The sequence below is a fragment of the Dendrobates tinctorius genome, unplaced genomic scaffold (assembly GCF_039654945.1).
Source record: "Dendrobates tinctorius isolate UK_male_01 unplaced genomic scaffold, ASM3965494v1 ptg000376l, whole genome shotgun sequence".
NCBI lineage: Eukaryota > Metazoa > Chordata > Amphibia > Anura > Dendrobatidae > Dendrobates > Dendrobates tinctorius.
In genome coordinates this window covers 230939-244095 of record NW_027362042.1, presented here as the reverse complement: position 1 = coordinate 244095, position 13157 = coordinate 230939, and the positions used below count along the sequence as shown (strand labels likewise).

The 13157-nt window shown below is 44.6% G+C and overlaps 1 protein-coding gene across 1 annotated transcript in view; it reads right to left on the bottom strand.

The window, feature by feature from the left end:
• Positions 1–13157, bottom strand: part of PGM2 (phosphoglucomutase 2) — an 89359-nt gene that overhangs the window by 28647 nt on the left and 47555 nt on the right. The window contains exon 8 of the mRNA XM_073563007.1: positions 9530–9627. Coding sequence (XP_073419108.1) covers positions 9530–9627 — 98 coding nt within the window. The remainder of the gene's footprint in view (positions 1–9529; positions 9628–13157) is intronic.

The window sequence follows — 13157 nt, the reverse complement described above, 5'->3', positions numbered from 1 at the left end:
TACGGGTGAGAGAAGAAATCACAAACCTTCAGTATAGTCCGTAGTAAGTTACGGGGGGGGAGAAGGGCTACACAGAGGATGCCCACTGCTCATCATGGACACTCAGGACACAGCAAAGTATGAGCAGCAGTATTATAATGAAGGGTGATCATCACTTCTGGAAATGACGTGTACTGGCTAAGAAAGCCTCTTCAGTGCCCTGCTTCACCTAACCGAGATCTTGAGCAAGTGCCATCTGTGCCTGGGAGGGACGCAAGCGCAGTAAGGTCCTCATAATGTTGCTAGATCTAGTGCATCCCCTTGAGCATGAGACGCACCGGTGGCGCTTGCAACAGATCTTGGTCAGGTGAGGCACGCCCAGGGCCGCAATCGGGGCATTACAGCCCTTACTAGTGTATGGGGCCCAGTGATTAGTGGGGGGGGGCCCCGAGCATGCTGGCAGCCCGGTCTGCGTGCTCGGGCCCCCCGATGTTTTGTTCAGGCAGCAGCAGGCTTTGCCGCTTTATATTCATAAGCGCTCCAGCCAGCAAAAGGAAATGGGCAGGCACTGTAGCTTTAAGCTACGGCCTGCCCCGGTGCATCATGGTCCAGCCAGCATCTGACGTCACACGCTGCTCTGCTCCACTTCCTCATTCCGGAGCAGAGCAGCGTGTGCGGTGTGCCTGGTGGCTGGGAGCAGAAGACGGTGGACGGCGGTCGGTGAGGCGCAGACCAGATGAGAAGAGGCGGTGGCGTGCCCGGACATGCAGGTGGATGTGTCAGGCAAGCAGGGTGAGTAGTCTCAGGGCAGGAAGGGGGGGCCCGACGCAGCCACACCATACACCAAACAGGGCCCAGGGCAGCCCACAGCATTCCAGCATGGCCCCGGCCCAGGGCAGGCCCGCAGCCACAGAGGCATGATTGGAGACACAGGGGGCACGATTGGAGACACGGGGCACGATTGGAGACACAGGGGGCAGGATTGGAGGCACAGGGGGCAGGATTGGAGGCACAGGGGGCAGTATGAAAGACATAGGGGCATGATTGGAGACACAGGGGGCAGGATTGGAGACACAGGGGGGCAGGATTGGAGACACAGGGGGGCAGGATTGGAGACACAGGGTGGTAGGATTGGAGACACAGGGGCCAGGATTGGAGACACAGGGGGCAGTATGAAAGACATAGGGGCATGACTGGAGACACAGGGGGCAGGATGGAGACAGATGGGGAAGGATAGGAGACACGGGGCAGGATAAAAGACATGGGGGCAGGATTGGAGACATGGTGCGGGATGGAGACAGATGGGGCAGGATCATGGGGCAAGATGGAGACAGATCGTGCAGGATCATGGGGCAGGATGGATACGATGGAGACAGATGGGGCAGGATGGGGAGATCATATGGGGCAGAATGGATACTCATGAGGGCAGGATAAGAGAACTTATGGCTGAAGCCAGGAATGAGAAACACGGGGGTCAGGATGGGGAATATTTTTACCATAGGGGCTAATTAAGGGATATTATTACTGCAGTGATGTATTTTATTTCTTTAGTATACTGTTTTAAATGGGGGGGGCGGTCCTGCTACTGTGCAGTGATACTATGTTGCCTTTTTTTCTTCATGTGGTGTAATGCAGAAGTTGGGAAAAAAATAAGTAATGTGTTCTGCAAGCGTAGCTCTAGATAACTGTATTATTTCCTGCAGAGACGAGCCCTGGCTGAAAGAAGTGATGGTAGTCTGTGCTGGATGAAAGATGAAAAGCGAAGATGAAGGACTTCACCTAAAGACGTCACTGGTGAGTCAGTGTGTTACCTATACACTGACACTATACACTGTATACTATATGCAGAGGTCCTGTGTATAATGTCACCAGTGATCACTGTATTACATGTACATTATATACAGAGCTCCTGTGTATAATGCCATTGATCACTGTATTACCTGTACACAGACGCTGCTTACTAAGTACAGATCTCCTGTGTATAATGGCAATTATGATGATAGTATTGTGATTTCTGATTACTGATCAGTATTGTAGTATTCAATCACTATGTGATGGTAATATGTTGTCGGGCAATGGTGTGGCGGTATTTGTTCCTTGTATGTGATATTATTCGGTTACTGTGGTGGTAATATGTGGTCTGGTCATGGTGTGGCGGTATTTGTTAATTGCAATATTATTTGGTAACTTTGTGGTGGTAATACCTGGTCTGGTCATGGTGTGGCAGTATTTGTTAATTGTATGTGATATTATTTAGTCACTGTGGTGGTAATATGTGGTCTGGACATGGTGTGGCGGTATTTGTTCCTTGTATGTGGTATTATAGGTCACTATGTGGTGGTAATATTGTGTCTGGTCATGGTGCGGTGGTATTTGTCCCTTGTATGTGATATTGGTTATTTTAAAAATTGAAAAATAAAAATATACTTAAATTGTATTGCATATTTTAACAAATATTTAATTGGTTACAATAGAGCTCGGCTAAAAGTGTCTACCGTGTTGTGGTGGCGGCTTAAAAAAATCTTTTGGCCAAAACAAAAGTTGCCGGCGCTATGTGTGATCTGGTGATGGGAACTGTTAATGTGTGATTTGTGAGAAGTGGAGTTTTTCCAAGAGAGAGCGGTGGGGCTGTGGACAGTTTGAGGGGTGGGGCTGGGGTGGAGCCTGGGTGGACTCTCAAGGGGGCCCCAAAAACTTTGCCCTTTCAGGGGCTCTCTAAAGATTCTCTAAAGATTTGGAAAAAAAATATTTGTGTGTGTATAATATAATATAATATACCTCCTTCCATCAGCAAGGACACCGAAGATGAAACATGGATGGGTCTTTCATCATGATAATGATCCCAAGCACACTCCAGGGCAACGAAGGAGTGGCTTCATAAGAAGCATATGAAGGTCCTGGAGTGGTCTAGCCAGTCTCCAGATCTCAGCACAATAGAAAACCTTTGGATGGATTTGAAAGTCCATGTTGCCCAGCGACAGGCCCAAAACATCACTATAGAGGAGATCTGCATAGAGGAATGGGCCAACATACCACCAAACAGTGTGTGCCAACCTTGTGAAGACTTACAGAAAACGTTTGACCTCTGTCATTGCCAACAAAGGATATGTAACAAAATATTGAGATGACCTTTTGTTAATGACCAAATGCTTATTTTCCACCATAATTTGCAATATAATGTGTAATGTGTGTATTATTACATATATTTTTGCTAATTCTCCATTAATTGGTCTTATACACACACACAGTGGGTATCTAAAGTATTCAGACCCCTTTAAATTTTTCACTGTTTCATTGCAGCCATTTGGTAAATTCAAAAAAGTTCATTTTTTTCTCAATGTACACTCTGCACCCCATTTTGACTGAAACCCCCCCCCAGAAATGTAGACATTTTTGCAAATTTATTAAAAAAGAAAATCTGAACTATCACTTGGTCATAAGTATTCAGACCCTTTGCTCAGACACTCATATTTAAGTCACATGCTGTCCATTTCCTTGTGATTCTCCTTGAGATGGTTCTACTCCTTCATTAGAGTCCAGCTGTGTTTAACTAAATTGATAGGACTTGCTTTGTAAAGGCACATACCTGTCTATACAAGATCTCACAGCTCACAGTGCATGCAAGACCAAATGAGAATCATGAGGTCAAAGGAACTGGCCAAGGAGCTGAGACAGAATTGTGGCAAGGCACAGATCTGGCCAAGGTTACAAAAGAATTTCTGCAGTACTCAAGGTTCCTAAGACCACAATGGCCTCCATAATCCTTAAATGGAAGAAGTTTAGGACCGACCACCAGAAGTCTTCCTAGACCTGGCCGTCCAGCCAAACTGAGCAATCTCCTCAGTGCCAGACAAATGAAAGCCCACATAAGAGTTCTCTAAAAAACACATGAAGGACTCCCAGACTATGAGAAATAAGATTCTCTGGTCTGATGAGATGAAGATAGAATTATCACCAAAAAGTTCTAAGCGGTATGTGTGGAGAAAACCAGGCACTGCTCATCACCTGCCCAATACAATCTCAACTGTAAAACATGGTGGTGGTGGTGGTGGCAGCATCATACTATTATTATTATACATTTATATAGCGCCATTTATTCCATCGCGCTTTACATGTGAAAAGGGAAAATACAGACAAGTACAATAAACATGTGCAAGACAAGGGACACACAAGTACAGGAGAGAGGACCCTGCCCGCGAGGGCTCACAGTCTACAGGGATGGGTGAGGATACACTAGGAGAGAGGAAAGCTGGTCGTGCGTTGGTTGAGTAAACTGAGGATCATTGCAGGCTGTAGGCTTGTCGGAACAGGTGGGGGTGTTTTTCAGCTGCAGGGACTGGACGACTGGTTGCAATTGAAGGAAACATGAATGCGGTCAAGTATACAGAAATCCTGTATGAAAACCTCTTCCAGAGTGCTCTGGACCTCAGACGTGGCTGAAGGTTCACCTTCCAACAAGACAATAACCCTAAGCACACAGCTAAAATAACAAAGGAGTGGCTTCAGAACAACTCTGTGATCATTTCTGACTGACCCAACCAGAGCCCTGACCTAAACCCAATTGAGCATCTCTGGAGAGACCTGAAAATGGCTGTCCACCAACGTTCACCATCCATCCTGACGGAACTGGAGAGGATCTGCAAGGAAAAATGGCAGAAGATCCACAAATCCAGGTGTGAAAAACTTGTTGCATTATTCTCAAGAAGACTTATGGCTGTACTAGCTCAAAAGGGTGCTTCTACTCAATACTCTCTCAAGATCTCCTTCTCTCCTCCCCTCTCATCTCTTCCTCCCACAACCGCATATAAGACTTCTCCCGTGCTCTATACCAGGGCTGTGGAGCCGGAGTCGGAGTCGTGGAGTGGGAGTCGGAGTTAGTTTTGGTCGGAGTCGGTAGAAATGTACCGACTCCAGCTTTAAAAAAAATGTATTAATATTTCATAATTGAACTTTCATATGAATTTTATAAATGTTACTCAAATATATACTGTATGTTCTATCAAACTATGAACAACAGTGATAAGCAGTTCTGCTGGAGATAGAGACATTTCTTCCTTCTTGTGTGTCACTGTTCTCCACTGCCCTTATCTAATCTTATACTTGGTTAACCTCATGCTGCCCCAACCCCCCTACTTACAATGTATGAAACTGAAAGTGAAAATGTGTTGCAAATTCTTAGTAGTAAAGCTCCTCCTCTAGACTAGATCATACTAGGTGTGCGTCTTCCAAGCATCTCACAGCTGCCTGCTACTCAGAAGAGGAAGACTGTAAGAAGTATTATCCTTTCAACAAACTTTGCATCAGTTAACTGTGAGTACATGAGGAATAATAACAGTATTACTGACCACTATATCAGTTGTACGACCTGGCAATAATTTTGTACAATTGTTTTTAGGAAAAAATCTAAAGAGACATTTACAGCGCTTTCATCCAGAAGTACTGAAAGCAGTGGATGAGAAAGACTGCATCCAAACCAATGAACCAGTGCCCAGCTCTTCCAGCCAAACAAAGGAGCAGAGAACTTTGCAGCCATCAGTTGCAAGATATTTTGTCAGTGACAAAGTTACTGTGACAATGACAGTAGATACATTTAAAAAACAGATCATAGAGCTTGTTGTAAAGGATAGTGTGCCTATTTCATTATTTTCACGACTAGCTTTTATGTGTCTGAATGGGGAAATGGCCCGCAAGCTTGGTGTTTCTCTGGAGAGAGAGAGTATTAGAAAATTAGTAATCGAAGAAGCTTTTAAACAAAAGGAAGAACTTAAAAAAACTCTCAAGGGACGCTTTCTGTTTCTTAAAATGGATGCCTGCACACGTCACAGAGTGAACTATTTTGCCATCAATGTCCGATTTGTTTGTGACAAAAATGAAATAGTTACCAAGACATTGGCAGTAAAAGACACCAAAGCTCATCACACCAGTGAGTTTCTCCAGATCTTGGTGGAAAAGGTTCTGCAAGACTATGAACTTAAAAAAGAGCAAGTTCTTTCTGTCGTAACTGACAATGCTTCAAATATGATAAGTACTATTAAGCTAATGAATGAGAGTAATGATGGTGACCAGCAGCTAGAAGAACATTCTGGGTCCACAGACACAGAAATGTTTGAAATAGAGGAACACAGTATTGTAACTGAGGAGCAAACTGAAGTTGCTTCAGATGAACAGCAACATGATAGTTTAGATGATCTTGTTGAAACTGTGTCAATATGTTCTTACATTCATCACATGCGCTGTGTTGTGCATACGCTACAGCTGGCTATAAGAGACAGTCTGCAAGAAGGACATGCTGCTGCACTGATTGGCAAGATGAGAAAATTGGCTACTGTTGCCAGAACCCCTAAAGTTGACTCAATTTTGAAGAGACGTGCTGGAAAAGGGGCAATTATTGATCAAGCCACACGATGGGGCAGTACTTACTTAATGATTCAGCGCTTGGTTGAACTGAAAACCTTTCTTGTAGACATGGCTAACCCTCAACTGACGCTAAATGAAAGTCAGTGGAATCAGGTGACTGAGCTGGAAAAATTGCTAGAGCACCCATTTACAGTGACTAAAAAATTACAAGCAGAGGACTTAACTCCAGGTATTTTCTAAAAGGAGTGGAAGAACCTGATGTTTCGCCTGTCCCAAAGAGGAGGGTTAATTGCAAGTGGCATTGCTACATCAATGAAACGAAGAGAGGAGCTACTATTACAAAATAACATTCTTTTGGCAGCTGTTTATGTAGACCCAATGCATCGGATTCTTCTAGATGATCAACAGCTAAGTAAAGGAAAAGAAGCTCTGTTTGAAATAGCAGTAAGGATGAAAGGGTTGCAGAACAGTCAGGAGGAACAAGAAGAATTTGGTCGTCCTGCCTGCCACATCTTCACCCTCATCATCAACTGATGAAGAATTTAATTTCGAAAAATATTTGGATCACAAGGACCGTGCAAAGTGTTCCCGCATAGAAGAAGAGTCATCCCCATCAAGGAACACAGCCAGTACATTTCAGCAGAATTTTTCATGTGCACTAAAAGAAATTGAGAAATTTGACCGTTCATCAAAAATAACAGTGCAACAAGCGATTCCTCTGTATCCTGACATTGTCAGAGATGTTGCCCGAGTGGTTACTGCTTTGCCACCAACGCAAGTTAGTGTAGAGAGGTTGTTCTCTGCTCTCAAAATAATTAGATCAGATTTGAGGGCATCCATGAAGGAGGATCTGACAGAGGAAATACTTTTTCTGAGGACAAATTTATAGATTTCTTCTTATTAACTGCATAAAAGTGTTTATTGCATATTTACTTACAGTTTAGAAAAGTTTATAAAAGTTATTTGCTATATTCTAATTGTATTCTAATAAATGTAGTTTTTGCTCTAAGTGGTCTGATTACTTATATGATGGTGAGAAACTGAATAAGCACAATGTTTAATATTTTACAACAGTAAATTTGTTGTTATGAATTGGCCATTTATGAAGGAGTCGGAGTCGGAGCCGGAGTCGGAGCCTGATAAAATCCAGGAGTCGGAGTCGCAACTGTGGCTTACCGACTACACAGCCCTGCTCTATACTGGAGCTCTCTATAACCCAACACTATCACGGAAACCTCCAAAAGGAACCTGAAGACCCACCTCTTCCGACAAGCCTACAGCCTGCAGCGATCCTCAGTCTGCTGAAGCGCCGCACGACCAACTCTACCCTCTCCTAGTGTATCCTCACCCATCCCCTGTAGACTGTGAGGGTCCTCTCTCCTTCTGTACTTGTTTGTGCCTTGTTTTGCTCATGTTTATTGTACTTGTCTATATTTCCCCTTTTTACATGTAAAGAGCTATGGAATAAATGGCGCTATAAAAATGTTTAATAATAATAATAATAATACTGAGCAAAGGGTCTGAATACTTATGACCTTGTGATATTTCAGTTATTCTTTAATAAATTTGCAAAAAATTCTACATTTCTGTTTTTTTCAGTCCAGATGGGGTGCAGAGTGTACATTAATGAGAAAAAAAAAATGAACTTTTTTTGAATTTACCAAATGGCTGCAATGAAACAAAGAGTGAAAAATTTAAAGGGGTCTGAATACTTTTCATACCCACTGTATATACACACCCACAAAAACGTGAAAAACAAAATGCAATAAGAACCCCCCCAAAGAAAAAAAGACCCATAGGAAGAAGCCAGGTAGGCGAAACAGCGCTCTCGAGGTGTAGCTGTGGTGTGTCTGTGGCAGGGATTTACACTTATGTAAGTAAGGCATGAGACCTGGTGTCATGATCCAGCATGGATCATGACAGATAAAATGCACTAATAACCTTTTTTTTTTCTTGCACTGTGGTGGTTTCAGTTCTAGTTTTGCCCCCGGTGGCCGTTAGGGTCATTGCACACTGGTTTCTTTAGTTTAGTGCCCGTGATTATGAAGCAGGTGTGATTGCTGTCTCTTACCTATAAAAGAGTGTCAGATGGTTGCAATCACTGTTGGTGATAGCGTCTTTTTGGGATTCCAACCACGGTGAAGGGAGGAGCTGGCTGAGGGTTGAAGCCACTGCAGAAACCTGGTGAAGTTAGCAGCTGGCTTGAAGGTTGGAGCCACTGCTGAAACTGGTGTTGAACTCTGGCTGCCCGGTGTTCGCAGCAGAGTGAGATGGTGAAGGTGGCAGCTGGCTCTGAGGTGTCGAGCCACTGCGAAAAGTTAATCCAGTGATGCACTCTGCTACCTGGTGCTGCAGCAGAGCAAGATAAGTCTTTTTGTGTTTCCTCTGTTTGTATTTTTCCCTGGTGTGTATTAGTACAGCGGTGGGGCCAGTGCCTGCACCATCCAGCTCCCTAGCAAAGGATAGGTGTAGGGTGTGCTAGGGTGACAGGTATCCTGATCGGCGCCCGGTGCGGAACCAGCCTAGGGATCGTTAGGAGTGGAGGGACACCTCCCCGTTCCCTATCGCAGGGCCCACCGTTGTAACTGTTGCCCCTTTCCCCGTGTCTTGCTGTTTCAGTTACACGTGCCGTGTCTTGTCGTTATAGTTACCGGCCTACGGGTCGCGTCACACAGGACGGGTCCACGTGACACCTGGTTCCTTTGGCAGCTTCATATTGATGCAGATTTGCACTATTAATCATCATATATGCACTTTGCCATAAATGCCATAATTACAGTTACCTTGTTATGGGAGATACTATTGCCTATGTCTCCTTATCCCCTTTATAATTTTAAGTGGGATTTTATTTAAAATATATATAAACGTGAAAAACAAAATGCAATAAGAGCCCCCCCCAAAAAAAAAAATATGTAGTGTCCCCTAAAGAAGTAGATTTAAGGGGAAATCTGCATCAATATTTTGTCTTTTATCGTGAAACATCTACATAAAGAATTACCATATACTAAAGAAACAACAATGTCTAAATAAAGTGCAAAAAGTGCACAAGGCCGAAGATGGCTTTATCTATCACATAACTCCTCACTGACAGCACTGATACAGATCTATAGAGACCAAACCAGTACAGGTACAAAGCATGTCCGGTGATCCACAGCAAAGAGCCAATCATCCAGAACACCGGTTCTGTTCTCACCTCTCCTGCTTCTCCGCCACAGCCAGCCGGTCGGCATCGGGGTCATTTGCCAGGATAATCCTGGCTCCTTCTTTATCAGCCAACTCAAAGGATAATTTCTGCAAAAGATGCAATTGAAGAGGAGCTAAGCAGCCAGTAACACCTTCAGCCTCAGATATACGTCGCTGATAGCGATGAGCGAGTATACTCGTTGCTCGGGTTTCCCCGAGCATGCTCGGGTGTCCTCTGAGTATTTTGGCGTGCTCGGAGATCTAGTTTTTGTCGTCTCAGCTGCATGATTTGCGACATGTAGACAGGCTGATTACAGGCAGGCATTCCACACATGTATTCAGGCTGTTTAGCAGCCGCAAATCATGCAGCTGAGACGACAACTCCGAGCACGCCAAATATTCGAAGGACACCTGAGCATGCTCGGGAAAACCGGAGCAACCAGTATACTCGCTCATCACTAGTCGCTGGCATTCATACTGCGGCATTATTGCTCCAAGTAAATGTCATGTGCTAACACACAGGATCCACTCCGGTTAAGGGGACACTGGAAAAATAATTGCCATGGCATGGCGGTGTGATCCTTATATAGCACTATGCTAGATGTTCAACTTGAAAATGGATCCGTCACCAGATTTCACAAAGCAAACTGCATGTATATTAAATAGATCTTAGACCTGAATCGGCTGCGGTGAAGGTTTAACCTCAATCTTCTCCCACTCAGCCTCCTCAGTGTACCTCCTCCCTGTTGAGATCTCACACTCATCAGTCAGGCTGTGTGGACAGGGAATGAATCTACTGAACTTAGGAGCCATTTCCCTCTAGAACTGGACTCACAAAATGCTCAACCCAATATCAGAATTACACAGCCATTCTCACAGCCTCAACAGATCTATTTAACCCCTTCCTTTCACATAATATAATACTCCATCACAGGTCCCTGCCCCCATGTTTGGAGACAGCCTGTACCATACTAGACAGATGTAGTCTGTGTTACATAGCCGACATCTGGCTGTACCAGCAGTGGCCAGAGCACACTCTGATCTCTGCTGTTTTACATAAATTCCACTGGCAGTCTCTAAAGCCATTATGTAAATCGCACCAACACTGGTACATTGGTATGAGCTGCAGCCCCCGATCCAATGGGTTCCAATGGCAGCCAAAAACCACTGTAACTGACAACTTGGTCCTCCTGCAAAGCTCCACCAAAACAGCCAAAGGTGAAGCTTCGTAAGAGAATCACAATTTCACTGTATACTGTAACACTGCGGCTTAAAGTATAAGTGATGGAACAATCGAAAATTCAATTCCCTTTAACCCCTTCATGACCTTACGATTTTCCATTTTCTACTTTTTCCCAGAGCCATAACCTTTATTTTTCCAGCAATATGGACGAGTGAGGGCTTGTTTTTTTGCGGGAAGAGTTGTACTTTTGAACGACACCACTGATTTTACAATATCGTGTACTGGAAATAAAAATTCCAAGTGCAGTGAAATTACAAAAAAAAAAAAAGCAATTCCACAATTGGTTTTTTTTTTTAATTTACCATGTTCACTAAATGCTAAAACTGCCCTGCCATTACGACTCTCCAGGTCATTACGACTTCATAGACACCAAACATGTCTAGATTCTTTTTTTATTTAAGTGGTGAAAAAAAATCCAAATTTGTAAAAAAATAAATAAATAAAAGGCGCCATTTTCAGAGACATATAGAGCCTCCATTTTCAGGATCTCGGGTTGGGTGAGGGCTTATTTTTTGCACACTGAGCTGACGTTTTTATGGATACCATTCTTGGTGCCGATACGTTCTTTTGATTGCCCGTTATTGCATTTTATTGAAATGTTAGGGCGACCAAAAAAAAAGTAATTCTGGCGTTTTGATTTTTATCTCATTATGCCGTTTACCGATCGGATTGTTTTCATATTTTGACAGATTAGACATTTATGAAAACAGCGATACCTAATGTGTGTTTTTGATTTTTTTTAATGGCTCTAATTTTGAATGGGGCAAAAGGGGGGGCGATTTGACCTTTTATATTTTTTTTCAATTTCGTTTCATATTTTTTTAAACTTTTTTTCTACTTTTCGCTTGCTTCAATAGTCCCCTTAGGTGACTTGAATCTGCGATCATCCGATCGCTCATGCTGCATATAGCAGGGCGCTATGTGAAGCAAGTCCTGTTTCAATGAGCAGCATTTAACATGTTAACAGCTGTGAGAAGATCGTGATTCCACCCACGGCTGTTAGTGGAACATGACTGCTGATCAAATCAGCCGTCATGTGTCAGGAAAGATGCGGGCTCAGCGCTGGAGCCGGCGTCGAAGGCAGGGACATGACATGTGACGTACCTATACATCATAGGTCGTAAAGGGTTTCAAAAAGAACAAAAACAGGATTTTTGGGTTGCTTACCGTAAAATCTGTTTCTCGGAGCCTTCATTGGGGGACACAGAGACCATGGGGTGTATGCTGCTGCCACTAGGAGGCTGACACTATGCACAAAAAAAGGTTAGCTCCTCCTCCGCAGTGTACACCCCACCGACCGGCAGGGAATTCCTCAGTTAGTGAGAAAGCAGTAGGAGAAGTAACAGAATAGATTGAAAACAGAACAAACAACTCAACTGTAACCAAATCAACCAAAGTAAGAACAGGAGCTGTAGAACATGGGAGGGTGCTGTGTCCCCCAATGAAGGCTCCGAGAAACAGATTTTACGGTAAGCAACCCAAAAATCCTGTTTTCTCGTTCGTCTTATTGGGGGACACAGAGACCATGGGACGTCCCAAAGCAGTCCCTGGGGTGGGAAACAAACTTCCATCAGGCCAGTGGACTCACCACCGCTGCCTGCAGAATCCTTCTACCTAGGCTGGCGTCCGCCGAAGTGTAGGTGTGGACCCTGTAGAATTTCACAAACGTGTGAACCGAAGACCAGTTTGCCGCTTTGCAAAGCTGCAGCACGGAGGTTCTGTGACGTACCGCCCAGGAAGCACCCACTGCCCGGGTAGAGTGCGCTCTGATTCCCCGGAGGGGCCACTCGATGCTTAACCCGGTAGGCCTCCAAAATTGCCGATCTGATCCAGCGAGCAATAGTAGCTTTGGAAGCCGGGTGACCTTTCCGCGCCCCATCTGGAATGACGAAAAGAGATTCTGTCTTTCGCAAGGAAGACGTCCTAGACAGATAGACTCTCATCGCCCTGACCAGATCCAGCTTGTTCAGGGACCGCTCCAGAGGATGAGTTGGACTCGGACAGAAGGATGGCAGAACAATATCCTCATTGAGGTGAATGGAGGACACCACCTTCGGAAGAAAAGAGGGCGGAGGCCGCAGCACTACCTTGTCCTGGTGAAGTACCAGAAAAGGAAAGCGACAAGAAAGAGCCGCCAATTCCGACACGCACCGGATGGAGGTGATGGCCACCAGAAAGGCTACCTTCCAGGAGAGAAGGGAAAGGGAGACTTCTCTGAGCGGTTCAAAGGGAGAACCTTGCAGAACCTCAAGAACCAGATTAAGATCCCATGGATCCACGGGCGCTCGATACGGAGGAGCCGTGTGAGCCACGCCGTGAAGAAAGGTTTTGACCTGAGGGCGAGAGGCCAAAGTCTTCTGAAATAAAATGGACAGCGCCGGAACTTGACCCTTCA